At 33.7% G+C, this 17,615-nt stretch overlaps 2 protein-coding genes across 3 annotated transcripts in view; one reads left to right on the top strand and one right to left on the bottom strand.

Moving 5' to 3' along the window:
• The window catches only part of LOC131841911 (polypeptide N-acetylgalactosaminyltransferase 35A), a 243,191-nt gene that overhangs the window by 178,151 nt on the left and 47,425 nt on the right, over window positions 1-17,615 (bottom strand). The gene's annotated exons all lie outside the window — the stretch shown is intronic.
• Window positions 1-17,615, top strand: part of LOC131841900 (discoidin domain-containing receptor 2-like) — an 86,397-nt gene that overhangs the window by 43,106 nt on the left and 25,676 nt on the right. Inside the window, exons 9-10 of the mRNA XM_059190276.1 lie at window positions 128-231; window positions 6,254-6,348. Coding sequence (XP_059046259.1) covers window positions 128-231; window positions 6,254-6,348 — 199 coding nt within the window. The remainder of the gene's footprint in view (window positions 1-127; window positions 232-6,253; window positions 6,349-17,615) is intronic.

A 17,615-nucleotide genomic window follows, 5' to 3' on the forward strand; every position in this document is an offset into this window, starting at 1 on the left:
TTTCGTAAAAGGAAAGACTAGTTATCGTGCCTAAATTCTGTACGTGATTTAATTGAATTAGCACGGTTTAAAAAGGAAGACCTTTTAATACCGTTTTTATGTTCGCTAAAAAAATCTTTGTTTTTAGGCCGGCGGTTGTTGACGAGGATTACAGGGAGCCGTACAACATTTGGAGGGAGACCCTAGGGCGCCGTGATAAGCGTGATACACACGATCAAAATGAATATAACGGTTAGTTGATTTCTTTTTACTATTAATTATTAATTAATACATAGTGTATAATCAATAACACAGTAGTTATAGTCAGAATAAATAACAATTACTTCATTGGTTTCTAAACAGTTTTTGTAATATTTAGTCATTTTGTTTATTTCACAGCTGACAGTAATAACAGAATTTGTCCAATTTCCTGATAACGAATAAAAAAATTTCATATCTGATCCGATAACCGAATATTCAATTGATTCTATTATAATCAGAAAAAAATGTTGTATATTTTTAAGCTATCAGCACAGACAGCATACTTATAGATTTTCCGTCTAAAATGTGAAAATTATACTAATAAATAAAATGCTAAGTATGTTTATTTATTAAGATAATAGTAATCGATTTAAATAAAGAAATGTATTGTTGTACAGTGAAGCGTGATTTTTTTTATGTACTATAAAAATCATATGCGTAAAACATTTTTAATGTTGCTGGACAATTATTTGTTATATTTCTTTTTTTCCAAAAACACATATACAGAAACACCTAACACAGTATCTTGTTCATCCTATCTTACATTAAATATAATATACAAGTACATTGGATGAATTTATAGTTGACGCAGTATGTAGTCGCAAAAGCAACGTAAAATTAATATAACGACTTTGAACCATCAAAAACAGGTGGAAGTTAACAGTACCTTGAACCATCAAAAACATTAATTGAAAATTAATGCTCTAGCTTTTACTTACTCCCACTAGGTACGTACTCGTATTAACGAGAATATTTAATATGAAACATCTACATCTTATTATAGATAACATGGGAGAGATGTTTGCGATTGCCAATTAAACACAACACAAACCACAACCTTATTGATTAGACAACTTGTTTCTATTGTAGCGTTAAAACCACTGAAGTGGCATGTCTACCCTGTTTACATATTTACTTTAATTACATTATTTGCTCGCAAAACCAACGATACGACTTACTGAATATACCTGCAGGCAAGTTCCGACTCGAAAATAGATGAAACAATCGCAAACAGATAAAAGCAGAAAAGTGTAATAAAGTCAGGGATGCTTAATCCATGGGGCCTGACCCCAATTGTAAACAATACCTACTACAAATGAACAAACTACTGTAGGTTTTTTGTTCCACAAACAGGGGTTCTATCCCTCGTGGTAATGATGTTTATCTTAAATGGGTACTTATGTACTGCCACTGAAAAGATTATATTTAGTTTCAATTACACTAATTATATTTTATCAGAAATTATTTATTATAAATATCACGTATTATAAATACACATAGGAAACTTCACACATTAAAAAGTATTATTTAGAAGACTGGCAAAATTGGCTCCCTTCCTTTATTATAATATAAAATATATGAATATGCCAGCAGTAAGGTAAAAGATAATTTTAAGATAGAAGGTCATGTCGTAGGTATTCATAATAATAACAACATTCAACAATGTCCCTTTGTTTTTGCAATACTATTGGAAATATTAGTATTAAATACCTTACGAGTATCTATTGTAAACTAGAATAATATTTCAAAAAATTTCATATTTCTGAAGTCAAATATTCATATTTCAATGCCACTATACTCGAGTAAGCTTGCTTCGGGAATTGGCTCTCGATTGAACCACGAATTCGTGTTTCGAAGTCTCGTAACATGGGGCTAGTACAAAATTCGGGGAAGACATTGGCCGGCAAGCTAAAGCAGAATGCAATTTGTACATAAAATACATATGTATATGTGCCTTATTTCATATCCGAACTTTTATATAAGTTTGAACATAAATTTCTTGGTATAAATCTGGTGAATAATATATTGTTCACTTTCTTTGCAAAAAAAAACATCTACTAAAATTAATAATCTACATAAGTGTTTTGTACTAACGCTTGTCATATTTTTATATATAGAGGTAATAAATTCCTTGAACAACGAATTTAATCTAAATTAAAAGTGTAATTGGTGGTCTCAAGCTAAGCCTAACTCATAGTCTCAGTGTAAGCGCGATCCGATGTGCACGTATTATAATTATTTTATTTAATATCGTAATTGCTCAGCGCGGCATAAGCCGTGCTAGTCGAAGTTCCAGCCATGTGTGACAAACTTGTGGCCAACGAACTCCTTGCGTTCCTGCAGCAGAAGCTGGACGTAATGGACGAAGTAAGTGCAGTCCAGATCTGTGTGTCCAACTTCAGCCAGGACGACATCGCGAGCGCGAAGGCTCTACTCTTCGAGTCCCTAAATAAGACTGATCAGATGGTGTCTCGTAGACGTGACGGGACACAAAAAAGCGTACAGGACATTATAACGCTGCTGAAGGAGACCGATCCAGACGACGTGTCGACTTTTGTGGCGAAGGATTTAAACAAACTTCCTCCAGTCACATTTGATCACGTCGATGTTACCAGCCTACTCAAGGATATCGTGTCCTTAAAAAAGAGTTTGGCAGATGTGACGCTACGTTTTAATGCGTCAGAGCATATAATTAGTGAGTTGCGCAAGGAAGTGGACAGTTTGCGCGACTCGCGAAAAGAAACTAGGTCACTTGACGCTATGAACATCAACACGCGCCGTGGGGCATACCGCGATGCGTTCACGGCGGAGTCAGCGGTTTCGGCGTCGACACTGACGTCACCAGATGTGGTGTCACCGCCGGCCGCCGCGCCCCCCGTGCTCCCCGCCCGCAGCTCGCGAGCGCCGATACCGCTGCATGTGGAAGCAGCGCTAACAAAATCCTCGGTGCAACCACAGCGTCGAGATTTTGTCGCCGTCGTCGCTAGCAAACCGGCTGCTTCAGTACAGCGGCGTGTGCCAAAAACGGCACTGAACATTGACCCTACGTGTGCTGCCACTGGGAACCGCGACGATGATGGCTTCGTCGTGGTACAAAAGAAGAGGCGCACAAACAGGGTCAATAGGAATCATTGTGGCACTGCACTCACTGGGCCCAACTTTCTGCTGCGTGCTGCTACACCGACAACGACAATGTACCTGTCCCGTCTACATTACGCCACTAAGGAGCAGGACATTGTCGATTATATCCGTACCAAGAGTAACCTGACATTGAGGGTGACGCAGCTGAAGTCGAGTCACAACGCGAGTTTCAAAGCGTTTGTGGCCCTGGTCCCTACCGACTTGCTGCCCACCTTCATGAAAGAGGACTACTGGCCGAAAGGTGTGGTGTATCGGCGCTACCGTGGCAGATTGCCGTCTTCAGTGCCGTGATCACACAGACAATATAGTTGTATTGGTTTTTATTATATTATATGTATGTTAGTCTATAAGGTATTTATAATATGGGCCTAGTTGCCTGAAATAAATGAATAAATAAATAAAATAAGCCACGGTCCATCGCTCCATAAGTATTTAGTTTCTTTACAGGTATACGCAATTTAAACTGTGCCAATAACAAATAATTAAAGAGCAAACGAAAGTATAAGATTACTTCTCAATCGCGTCACTTAGACAATGGCAAAACAAACTTAGATTGTCTAAATGAATCACCCAAAAATTGTAAATTACTTTATCAATTCATTTATTTCTTGTTTTAAAATTAAACCTTAACAAGAACGGAATTATAACTTGAAATTCTCTTCTATATCACATAAGAAACAAGTCTCTTTTATACGAAGCATTTTCAACGCCTATTTTATATGTGTATATTGCGCTAAATAAAGAATATTCATTCCACTGTTCACATTCCACTCCAAAATTCTGTCAATTTGCCATAATAGCAGTTAGTTATATTTAGCCAAGTACATATGGATACCGATCAGTAACATTGTGAACATTTTCAGTACTATTGTTATAAGCTCATAGCTGACAAATAGGTAACTGGATCATAGAGCATTGCTCATTCAGGCGTCGGCCACTTCTCACCTAGACGTAGCAGTCATCGACTATATATCCTATCCACACACTCCTCAATATACAACCGTTTATTCTGTAAATAATAATATTTTAGACATTGCCTTCAAATACGTCATAAATTGATGTATTAGCATTACTTTATATATAATCGTATAAGGGTAGCATTATCTGGTACCAAGAATTTCTATCCCCATCTTCATTGTGTAAGAAGACTGGCGTAGCTTACAAACTTTGTAATATAATTGAGTTTGTATTTAATTACATTGTTCTAAGTCTGGTATCTGGGATCGGAGAATGTTGAATGAACAATAAGCCTAATACCTAATTCTTTTTAAAAGTAATATTATTACATAATTTCGCTATTCGTCTGTAACTTACGCCTCACAACACTATATTTGTGCCCGCAACATTGTTTTTTCCGACTAGCGCTAGTTAGCTTGTCCGGGACACTCGACTCGCCCCTTCACTACACTCGTTAGATTTTCTAGTACGCTTGCTGGTGGATTGTTACTTGCTCCCAGCTCTTACTCGAATAGCTAGAAACGAAACGGTCTAATGATTTCTTAACGAGCATGCTTTCTGAAAAGCCAAGTTTTTAAATATATTTTAAATGATGACTACAGCTAGATGGTATTTATATTTTAATAGACAGCTTTCAATTCAATAAGACTACATTGTGCTACATAAATAATTACCTATTCTCCAAATGTGATATACATATTGGTATAATGTATAATTTTCTTTATTGTGCACTAACGCATAATATATTTTTATAGATTATAAATTAGTAGAGATGTTTATTATATACAAGACATATAAAATCTGCATTCATAAATATTCCTCATTTAAAAAATACTTTTACATTTATTTGATAAGGGTTACATCAAAAACATTGTTATAATTATTTTAACTTGAAGTTGTCCGAAATGTCTAACTGTATAAAAACTTTTGTCGATATTGATTTCCAATGGTAAACTAAGAGTAAACGGACCAAATTCGGAACTCTATTAAATGAAATACGATTAATACGGTACTGTAGCAAATACTATATAAAATTCGGTTACGACTATCATACCAAATGGAGTAGCCAGAGGTATTATCACAATACTTGACTTGACTTGACGAGCCTACCACCGACTCCCCGATTATTTTTTTGTTTGTTACCAGTATTTCATATTATCATTGAAAAGTCAGACAGAAATATAAATTAATATCATTTTTCATTGTCCGCCACACCTTGGCATATTTATTGTTAATCTTGTAGATTTAATAAATAAGCCGTGACGTTTTCAATGCACATAATATCTTACCTGTTAAAAAACCGATTGCAACTAAAATTCAGGAGCGAGAACATTAAAGACCTTTGGAAAGAATACAGATAGGCGGCGCGCTCGTTACAGAGGCCGGACGTCCGGGCGGATGAGCGACCATTGTTCAGACGCCATACCTATTGAAAAGATGATGCGCCTTGAGCACACGATAATGGTCCCCAGCTCCTGGTATCTGAACGTTCCTGAAAATAGTGAACCTAAGCTCACTCCAATAAGATTTTCCTCCCCATTTTCTGACTATACACATATACTTAGTATGCAATTTTCTGTAATGTTTAGACTTTTAGGTCATAGATTTATTTTCTGGCAATGACATTCATTTCATATAATTATATAAATGTACAACAGACATTATATGTGAATGAATTTAGTATTGGTAGTAATTTTCACATGGATGGACTAACTACTGGCTTATGACACACCTACTTTACACTTTTGGTTTTTAAGCATTTACACTAAAATAAATTTACTCACCTTATGGCACCATTATTATGCATTACATTTATTTATTTACATATATATATTTATTCTAGTATAAATATATGTATATATATAATAGATCGTTTTACACACTTATTAATTTATAATGTTAGGCTCATTTAGTTGTTATAGTCTAGTTTACACAATGTGATATAAAGATGACGTTATGTGAAGTAGAAATAAACGGCACATATTTACTATAATTTTTAATATCTTTTCTAAATCAGTAAACAGCAGAACAAGAGGGCGTCAGAGATGAAATAACTCGAAAGCGCTTCATTTACAGCGCACGTTATGTGATCAATTATATTTAAAAATATAATATATTTCTCTCTTGTCCTCAGAGATCTGTGAAGACCCAGAATTTCCACGGCCATACATGATGAAGCGACCTGACCCACACGAGAGTTTTTACGCTGCTACCGATATTATACATCACGTGAGTACATTTTTCTTATTAATCATGTTCGCAAATTATTAATGCTTATATTTATCGTTGGTAATTTATTATGGATATTAAATAATTAGAATATATATTAGATATTCTAATTATTTGATCTCATACGTAATTTTTATCGAGAAATTAAGTATTTAGGCCACTTTTACAGTATATATTTTTATAAATTAAAGATAAGTCATAGTAATTTTTTCTTCGTAAATTATTGTTAGCTATTAGTATAATTGAATAATATGTTGACTTAGAGATAAAGTCAATGTTAACTACAATAGCCAATAGTGGAACTGCGGAACAATAGAACTCACAAACAGGGACATCGAAGCGCTTTGCAATATTGAACATTAATTAATTAAACCAATCCAATCGAATTTCCAATTAGGATCTAATCGAGATGTCGTCATTTCTAATGGCTGTTAATAGCGCATTTACGAAGTGCGTCATCTATAGGAATTTAATGCATTGTTGATATTTGCTTCACAAATGCTTACAATATGACATCGTTACGGGGAGCGTTCAAGAGCTTTATTCGGTTGACCTGTGGGATTGCTTTTACGGTGCATGAATATGTTGTCAAAAGCAGCGTTGTTACGGTAAAACACGTTCCCAAAGACCGTTTCGCCTAGGTTATATAACAGCTTGTGCAAACCACCATTGTCGTTGGAGGCGAGGAACAGAAACAATTACGTGCCGAGCGATCTATTGTCTCAATGTTTATAGGAACCAGTGCACATTAAACACAACCTACAAGCAGCGGTGCAAATTGTTCATTGACTATTTTTAATATAATGAGGATAGATACTGTTACTGCTAACATAAAGAAAAATAGAATATTTTTCTTTGATTATATATTTTTTTAAATATCCTGAGAGGAATATGGATCAACATACACGTGTCTTGTTTACGGATAAAAATTCTATTCTCTATTGATACAAAGGATTTAAGTAAAAATTGCGTAATTCTCTTTAAGCCATAGTAGCTGAAAGTTTCGCTTTTGATAAAATACATTAATCACCGGACAATGTATGAAAATTGAAATCCGTAAGATTAGAATATATTAAAAACCATTAGGATAGTTCGAATTAGTTATTTTATTGGTACTTGTTGCTACTTTTTTTACAGTAGATAAACGGTTTCAAATTTGTGTATATATATATATATATACGTATTTTAACCCGTTTATGTATACTATACAGATATTATATACCACAGTTTCATTTTATAAAATCGAGATAATTACTTAAAACGAAACGCATACACGTCCTCTGCGTCGAAACGACAGACGCGAATAAATAAGTCAGTGTTGAAAGGCGTCTATTGAAATCGAAATCGTGTCAGCCTTAGAACCCAAAGGTATATTTCTTGTAAAAACGTCGCAGTAAACACGGATACATTATGTGAAGGCGGAAAGTAGCCATAAGCCGGATACAAGACGTAAAGTGCAGTATAGTAATGTACCTAATAGTGCGCCCTACAGATGGCGAAGATTTCCCGAGAGGGCAGGTCATAGCGAGGGGAGTGTGTAGAAAATGCCGATTGATTGTTAATTTATAATGAACGACACTATTCCCGACAGTATGAGTAATAGAATTTTAAAAAATGTAATAACGTTCATTATACTTATAGGATTATTAAAATTAAGAATCCTTTTGAATAATAGAAGTATAAAACTGAAACAATTTTAATCCAGAATATTATATTATTTTTAGCTATTTGACGTATTATTTATTAGCGTATTTGAATTTATGCGTTCAAAAGTATCCCTTTATTTAATTTTATTACATTTCAAGAAATAATATAACTATATAATATAGTTTAGTTTGATGTTAATATCAAAACCTATTCAGAAACAAAATTACCTCTAGAACATTGACTGTACAAAGTAATTAATTTTGCAAATAAGCCGTCCATTTAATTGACGTCCTAATCAATAGGTGTGCAGCCGCAAACCGCAGACTGGCTAAATAGTTGTGTTGCAATGCCGCCATCATTACCATGTAGGCACTTGTATTACCTCCTTGACATACGCGTCAAAGCTTACTAACTATATAGATTCAATACCAACTGTCTCTATGATTAATTGATGTTGATAAACATTATACTTGATTATATGTTACTTGCTGACCTTTGCCACATTGTTTTGTTGTATAAATTATTTCTAGACAGATAGATAGGGCTACCCTTATCATCCTATATCATGATAGTGGTATGAGCCTATTATCAGATTTATCGAATATACAGCAATTTTTTCTTAAATTTTAAGAATTTTTTGGTCGAACCGTTTCAGAGGTGTTCCATATCAAACACAATATAAATATCATATCAAACAATGTTCCAAACTTCATAATTATAGTAAAAAAAGAGTCAATAGAGAACAGTTTTGCCAACAATAGAAACTAAAATCAAATACAACACAACTCGGATTCCGAAGTCGGAAAACTATGCTGCAAACAAATAAATGCAGTTGTTTATAGTTGTACCTACATATAACCATGCGCTTAGAACTATTCTTATATTGATAAGGGACATGACATACCAAATGAAAAATAACTTGAAAAAGATTTTTAGATTTTTTTATATTTCCTTACAGACTCAACTCCGTTGATAATTAATTTCATATAATTTTTAAATTTAGTTAAATTAATCTGTCTTTTCCCTATGACTGTTTTTGTGCCCTGGTTTAATAGAATTCTTTAAAAAAAAAGACTACCTACATATAAGTAGGTTGTTGTCGCTTTTTTAGGTCTTGATATATCATTTTGTGGCTACGATTCGTGTATAATCATAAACAAACTAATTTAATGTTAAAAAATATTACCTATCAATTAATTTACGAAGGTAAATTACGAAGGTATGACATTACTGAATTGCTATTATAGAAAGCACACCTTTTCCGTTGCAATGCTATACAATTAGATAATTCAACATAATACTTACTAACTAGTTACTAAATTTCTATACTGAAATTAAACTGTCATCTCCAATAATTGATTTACTGTGGCTTTGGGTGCACAGAAAGCGATTCAAATATCGAATTCAAGTTAGACAAACATAGATGAAATAGTCTCAGTCCTTTATACGTCAACTAACTTGGAGAAATTGCTGTCTAACCTCAGGCAACTATAGGTACCAAAGATACTCTCTCCGTACATTCTGAAATCATTGTCATTTTTTAATGTATCATAGACCAAAATTGATAATAATATTTATATTAAATATTAGTGTTAATCTTAGACATTAATTTTGTTATGTTCAAATTTATTTAATTGTAAACTGAAATATATAGCTAATGAAGTAGCTAATTCAATCTGCAAATAACTTTATGAGTTTAAACAGGTTTATAGAAAACCATAATGATACACGTCAAAGTAGCGTACGACATTATGGTCTGTATTGTGTTCACGTAAACACGATAATAGCATTCACTGTTCTGACAGCTGGTATAATTGGAAACGTCACTGTGAGTATATACAAAGAAAATGAATATTTGATTAGCGTATTACAAGATAAGCTCCCGCCCATTGTGTTCATAATTATCTATATACATAATATACCTCGTTACTTAGCTAATCTCCACCATAGGTAATCAGGCATTATGTTAAATAAATAACAATGCTAATAGGACTACATTAGAGTTAAGTCTTCTAGCTGTTTACTTGAGAATGTACCAAATTAAATTATTAATTCAAAATTATTAACTTTGTTTACTGCATCGTCATACAAAGGTCCTAGAATTCAGAAAAACTGGTATATATAAATCCCAAAGAATGAAGTATATTATATTCTCATTATTTGGGATAACGACATAAATTTTGCGTTTTATTTTATACTTGATTTTAATACAAAAATTAAGGGTGCCCTCTTAATGATATTCATTCTCTCTTCTTCTTCTTCTTCGTTTCAACGGCAACCATATATTTAAATATATTAATAGAACGCCGCGACAACCCTTGCGCACTCCGTCGCATCCCTTAGGTCCCCCTTTGTGTAGGATGCTGGGTACAAATGACAAGCCAGCAGGTATGCCATAGTCGTCTAATCTGGGTTCGTAGTCTGTTAAGCGATTTCCAAATGGGCCATTGCAGGTCGCTACCTGGGGGCAGGTGTTCGACTGGTTGAATAAAGTCCAAAGGAGCAGGATGATTTAACTTCCATAAGTCTACTTTGGCTTTATGTGGGGCTTTGGTCAAAGCACTTGTCCTTCTTAAAAACTCTTCTAGCTTTTTAAGCGGACATCGGGAATAGAGTAGTTATGAAGTGGGTGGCTGGAATCGGTCTCTTGTCTACTTTTTTTTGTCTCGCACAACACCTGTCGTCGAACATTTGGTGGAGCAATCCCTGTGAGTGAATACAGCATGTTTAGTTAGGTGTTGGTTTGAGGCAGCCCGTTATAATACGATATGTCTCATTGAGAGCAATGTCGACCTCTTTCGCGTGGGTGGACCGATGCCACCGCAGATGGAAAGCGCATTCTCTCTTGTGAAGTCATCTTTCTTTTATTAATATGATCTGCCTCTTCTCTTGATATTTCTATACTCCAACTACGAACTCCCATTTTATCAGTTATTGCTACTACTTTTAAGTAATACGTGTTTTCTTGACATTGCTCATTACTTGCTTTATTTATTCTCGTCAGCATGTACACATAGATATCACAGATAATAAAAAAGATGCGTCTCTACGCATCTTCTTTTGTCAGTTTTTTATAGTTGTAACTTTGTAGAAATTTTATAATATGTAGGGCAGAAAGGCATAGGTAGTATATAGGCATATATTTTATTATATATCAATTTACTATGTACATTTTTAGTGATGCCTTATTTCCAAGCATAGCATACATATATGAACAAGAAATATATATAATTATAGTAGTGATTCCGACCGGTATTATTCGTGAAACCTCGTTTCACGAATAATTAGGAGATTTTTGGGCTTTGTACAATACTATAAAAAATCGGACTATAATCTAAACAAATTAATATGAAACGAATCTCACTTGCTGCAAGAATAAATAAAAAAGACAATTCAAATCATTGCGTCTTTTCGTCGTCGTCTTTAAGTCGTTTGATAAATATTCAAATATAAAAGTATAAAATATTTGTAGATAAAATTGTACATAACATTTTTCTTCACACAATAGAAGACTGTAATATTCATTGTAAATTGCATACAAGTACTAACTTTGTTCTGTTCACTTCATCAAAGATATGGGAGACTGGAGCGCACAGTGCCAGTCTGTCTACCGTCGCAATCTTCATATGAATGTCAAAATAATAAGATGTTTAGATTTTTATTAGTACTTCTACTTTATGCTATTTTTATATAAATGTATGTATTGTAGTTATAAAAATAATACGATTAGTACTCGTCTTATTTAAACTATTGAATTATGCGTAAAATAAATATGTTTTTATAAATCTATAATACATAGTACAAAACCACATGACATACCAGTATTAATCCTACGTTTTGATGAATAAGTTATTAAAAATTATAATTCTTATTATATTTTAATTAATCTATTATTAAAACATTATTCAGCGGCTTCGTTTCTTAAAATATTTAAGTACAAATTATTGACGACAAATTGAACAAGTCCCTTATTTTACAACCCTGTTGTGATGAGGTCAATACTAAAAGCCAAGTTAGCTTCGCATCACTGGCTTTAAACCAATATAGCCTGTTGTACAGTAGCGTGTTAGATATTTCATTATATAATGCATATTAAGATCTTCAGATACATAGTTAATTAAGTAGAGAAATTCTGTAGTTAGTTACTAATACTCATATATGCCCATTGTCTATCCTTCCTTAATCTTCTGAACATTATTATATGGCTTGCATAAATCAATAGAAAACTTATTAATTATGGTTTGATTTTATTATTATTTGAATTGTATAATTTCATTAATAATATTAATCAAGGCGTACTTGTGTGTCGACAAACCTATCAAAATCTACGTTTTTATTTCGACTACATTTTTTAAATCGCTGTATTTTGCGGTTTTATTAATTGTAGTAATATAAAGATTTCTTACAAAGTTATAATTTCTTTCAATACAGAATTTATATATTTTTTTAACTTATTCATTAATATATTATGCAGCTTGTAATCATTCGTTTTAAAATGCCATTAACATAATAATGAATAATTATTATTACCTTTTAACATAAAAACTATATTAATCTAAAAAAAATACAGTTTAAAAAACTCCATTACTAATTACGACAATTCTCATTTATAATTAAGTGGTATTTAGTACACAATCTGTGTACTTAAAGTCATTAAATACGTACTATGAAGCGAACCAACGTAACGTTTGCTACACTCGGGGATGACCGCACCTAACAAGCGAATATCAACAATTACTTAAGTTGACGCAACGGCCCGGAAGCGACCGGCTACTTGGCTTAACGCAACTCACTAATTCAATGCCCACAACATGTGAGTCAATTTCGCCACGAGCTCAATGATTAATTAATTAAACCTTTGATATTGTTGGTTTATCTCCATTGCGGTGTATAAAATTGAATGCACATACGTTAGAGTAGATTCACTAATGGTTTAACGCCAAATTATACAAATATGTGTTTCGCTTTCTATCTGTTACCTTTTCATGACTTGCCACCTGATCTCAATGATATTCGACATAAAAATAATTTCTCATGAGAATGAGCATAGGCTAGCTTTTATCTCAAATAATAAGCAAACAAATTTTAAAGTATTTTTAAATCGGTTATCAAATCGCTTTATAGACGGTAAGTTAGAGAAATTTTACTAATAATAAAGTAATGTTACGCGACGTAAACTAATTTGCTATTGATGCATTTAGGCCTTTATAAATTCAGGTATTTCTATAATATTTACGTACTAATTAGAACATCTGAGTACTTCCTTGTCTCTAATGTTACAACACAAATGGGGAAGCATAACACTTTTAACTTCATAATACTCATACCCCACAAATGCAATTATTTCATAAATAAATCATCAACTTTCAGAGAAATCCCTAACGTAACCACATTTACATTTTAGCAAAATATTCAATATAATAATATTTTACGTACTGTAATATATTCAAATTAATATCTTCTTCACTCAGATCATTATACTAGAACTTTTCTTTAGAGTTCTAGATTTCGATACATACATACAATATAATGTCACGATATAAAATTCATTGAAGTAAAAATGAGTCAAATTTGTATACATATGATAATATTTCGAATATATACTTTGAAAATAAAATTAAGAAACTTCTGTTTAACACCAGACAGAACTTAGATGACAGAAATCTAGCTTAGATGGGGACGTCAGAGGAAGTCAACTGTCGATATAATGCTGGCACTAACACGGCGTGCTCATTGCGGCATATTTGAATTTAGTTTATTATCAGTGCTTTTATCTCCAAATATATGTAAACAAGTATTCCTTTTGCTATTTTTTATGATTTTATTGTATTATATATTTTGACTTTATGTTCTTTTCTTTATACTGATTGTTTTCTAATCCCATTTTTTTATTATTACATTTTTTCATTTACGTGATGATTATATAGATTTCAACTCACCTAGGATCGTATCTCATTTTAATCCAATCAAATACAGTCCGCTGTCATAAGTATAAATAATACATATATATGTAATATTACCACAATCATTTTTCATGTTAGAAATCTTTTAAACGACTGACCATCTTTTCGTCTAAGTCTACAAAGCAGACCACAAAAGCGTTACATTAACTCTTAATAACAAAGAGAGTACTAAAGAATCCATTTTTTTAATCAATATTAAATAGGAATCAGCCAGATGTATACACTTTATAACCCCGTCACAAAAAGGGAAGCTAGCGAAGTAGGTGGGGAACAGACGCATTTTTCAATCCAAACGAAGCCAAAGCAACGGTAATCGAAACATATTACGCTATTCTCCTTGCAGGGATTCAAAAAGATGTAAAAAATCGAACACGTGTCGTTTAGTCCGCATTGGGGCGGAGGTTATATCTAGGGAACGAGAAATAACGATGAAAATATAATGTTATTATTCTTAAATAAATTATTGTACCATTTAGGTAGGTAAGTATTGTACATTAATACGTCTTATTATATTACCGAGGCACGTGCCACGCTATAAAATCCCTATGTTCAAGTGAATAAAGAAATATGAATATACATAAGTAAGTATATTTCAATTTGTATGATATGAGCATTGCTTACATTATACAAAAAGGAGAATGTATCTTAATTATAGATATTTAATTCCATATTCATTTATGTGTTAATAGACCTCATATTGTAATAAGATATTTAGTAAAATTAAATGCAAATGTTTTTTTATTCTACGTAATCTTGGTAATCTATATTACTATGTCTTTATTATTCCTTAAGTTTTACTACTTTGAACCAATACTAATTCTATCAATATCTATAAATAAGCCTACTTATTCAGATACAATTATTGACGATTCAAAAGGTTACAAATGTAGGCTACCAACCTCCTTGCATAAACTAGCCATATAACACAAACACATTTAATAAAAAGTATATTGTCGAAATGTCAAATTGATTCGCTTGCAAATGACTGATCTAAATGAGTTGTTAAATTAATTATTATTTGTTATTTTTAATTCTGATATTATATACACCGTCATATATTCAATCTTTTATTAATATCACTCCTTCTGTATATCAACACGCCAACCATAACCACACTGGTGACACCCTATTGAACATTTTTATTTGGAAAATTTGGAAGATAAAATATGACAGAGAGCAGCACTACATCTACAGTACGAGACGGTATGTCATCTGAAATTTTTAAAGTAGCAATTAAAGTACCACCCTTTAGGCCCGAAGAGCCGGAAATATGGTTTGCTCAAGTGGAAGGACAATTCGCTATTTCAAAAATTACCAATGATTTAACCAAATTTAATCACGTAATAGGTCAACTCGACCAACAATTTTCTAAAGAGGTAAAAGACGTAATTATCAACCCGCCTGTAGAGGGAAAGTATGACAAGCTCAAATCAGAATTAGTTAAGCGTCTCACTGCATCAAAGGATAAAAAGGTGAAACAATTATTAATGCATGAGGAGCTGGGAGATCGCAAGCCCTCGCAGTTTCTAAGACATTTGCAGAGTTTAGCTGGACCGAAGGTACCGGATGAGTTTCTTCAAACGATTTGGACCAGCCGTCTTCCTGCACGTATTCAGAACATCCTTATAGCACAACCTACGGCTGATTTAGATGTATTAGCGGATCTAGCTGATAGAATCATGGATCTCACGCCATGTTCAGCCCACGTTACTGTCATGAGTCGTGATGATGCAGGCCCTAGTTCCAGTAATATGGCGAACGAAATAGCAGAGTTGCGTAAACAAGTGAAGTCACTCACTATGCAATTGGATCGTCGTCAGCGCTCTAGTTCTAGGAATTCACATTCACAACGTAGCCGATCATCATCAAGGTCCCATAACAATTATAAAAAGTTTCCCGTATGTTGGTATCATCATAAATTTGGTAGCAAAGCGAACAAGTGCGTAAAACCATGCGACTATAGTCAGGAAAACTAACAAGGCAGTCGACAGTGGCGACAAGCGATTGCCTAATTTCTAGTAGTCGCCTTTTCGTTACGGATCGGAATACAAAGACTCAGTTTCTCGTTGATACCGGAAGCGATCTCTGCGTCTTTCCTCGATCACTACTACGAGAACGTCGCACCAAGACCAATTATCAACTGCGTGCCGCCAACGGAAGCGTCATCGATACCTACGGCTACGCACATTTGAATCTGGACTTGGGACTACGTAGGCAATTTCCATGGAGATTTGTAGTTGCTGATGTAACTAAGTGTATTATAGGTGTAAATTTTTTATCGTTATATATAGAATTTAATTGTTGACTGTTATAATCAATGTTTAATAGATAATACCACTACACTTACTGCGAAAGCTACACATTCACATCCTTCCAACACAATTCAATCGATTAAAGTTTTAATAGGTGATTCTAAATTTCATAATATTTTGGCTGAATTTCCTGAAATTACTCGACCAGCATGTGTACATAGAACCATTACGCATAACACAGTTCATCACATACGCACCACACCTGGTCCACCCGTTCATTGCAATCCTCGACGTTTAGCTCCAGACAAGTTAAAAATTGCGAAACAAGAGTTTGAGTCAATGTTGGCTAATGGTACAGCTAGACCTTCAGAGAGTCCATGGGCATCCCCATTGCATTTAGTAGCTAAAAAAGATAACGGTTGGCGTCCTTGCGGTGATTATCGCATGCTAAATGCCAGGACGATTCCTGATAGGTATCCGATTAGACACATTCATGATTTTACTCATTCTATCTCCGGTTGTAAAGTGTTTTCTACTATTGACCTTGTTAAAGCGTATAATCAGATACCTGTCAATATCGAGGACATACCGAAGACAGCTATTACAACTCCTTTTGGTTTATACGAATTTCCGTATATGACCTTCGGGTTGCGTAACGCAGGTCAATCTTTTCAAAGATTTGTTGATGAGGTGACTAGGGGACTTGATTTTTGTTATAGTTATTTAGACGATTTCCTTATTTTCTCCCGATCTGATGCAGAGCATGAACAACATTTACGTACAATTTTTACTAGAATGAGAGAGTACAGTATAATAATTAATACAACTAAATCAATTTTCGGTGCATCAGAAGTTACATTTTTAGGTTATCGAATTTCTGAGAATGGTACAAAGCCACTTGATACTAAGGTGCAAGCTATTAAGGATTTTCCTCCACCAAAAGATGTCAGGCAGCTTAGACGGTTTTTGGGCATGATAAATTTTTATAGGCGTTTCTTACCTCATGCTGCTCAAACACAGGCACCCCTCAATTCTCTTTTAGCAGGTTCAGTTAAAGGTTCTAGTCCGATAAATTTAACAGGAGATACTCTGAAAGCTTTTGAATCTTGCAAAGAAAGCCTTTCCAATGCTACACTTTTAGCCCATCCTGATTGCGAAAGTAATCTCGCGTTAGTGACTGATGCTTCAGATACAGCTATAGGTGCAGTATTACAGCAACTTAGGAATGGCGTTTGGGAGCCTTTAGCATTCTTTTCTTAAAAACTCAGTCCATCTCAACAAAAATACTCACCATATGACCGGGAACTGTTAGCAATTTATGAAGCAATAAAATACTTTCGTCATATGCTTGAGGCTAGACATTTTATAATTTATACTGACCATAAACCGATCAGTTTTGCTTTTC

Source organism: Achroia grisella, unplaced genomic scaffold (genome assembly GCF_030625045.1).
Source record: "Achroia grisella isolate CSIRO2021 unplaced genomic scaffold, CSIRO_AGI_Agris_v1 utg1064, whole genome shotgun sequence".
Lineage (NCBI taxonomy): Eukaryota > Metazoa > Arthropoda > Insecta > Lepidoptera > Pyralidae > Achroia > Achroia grisella.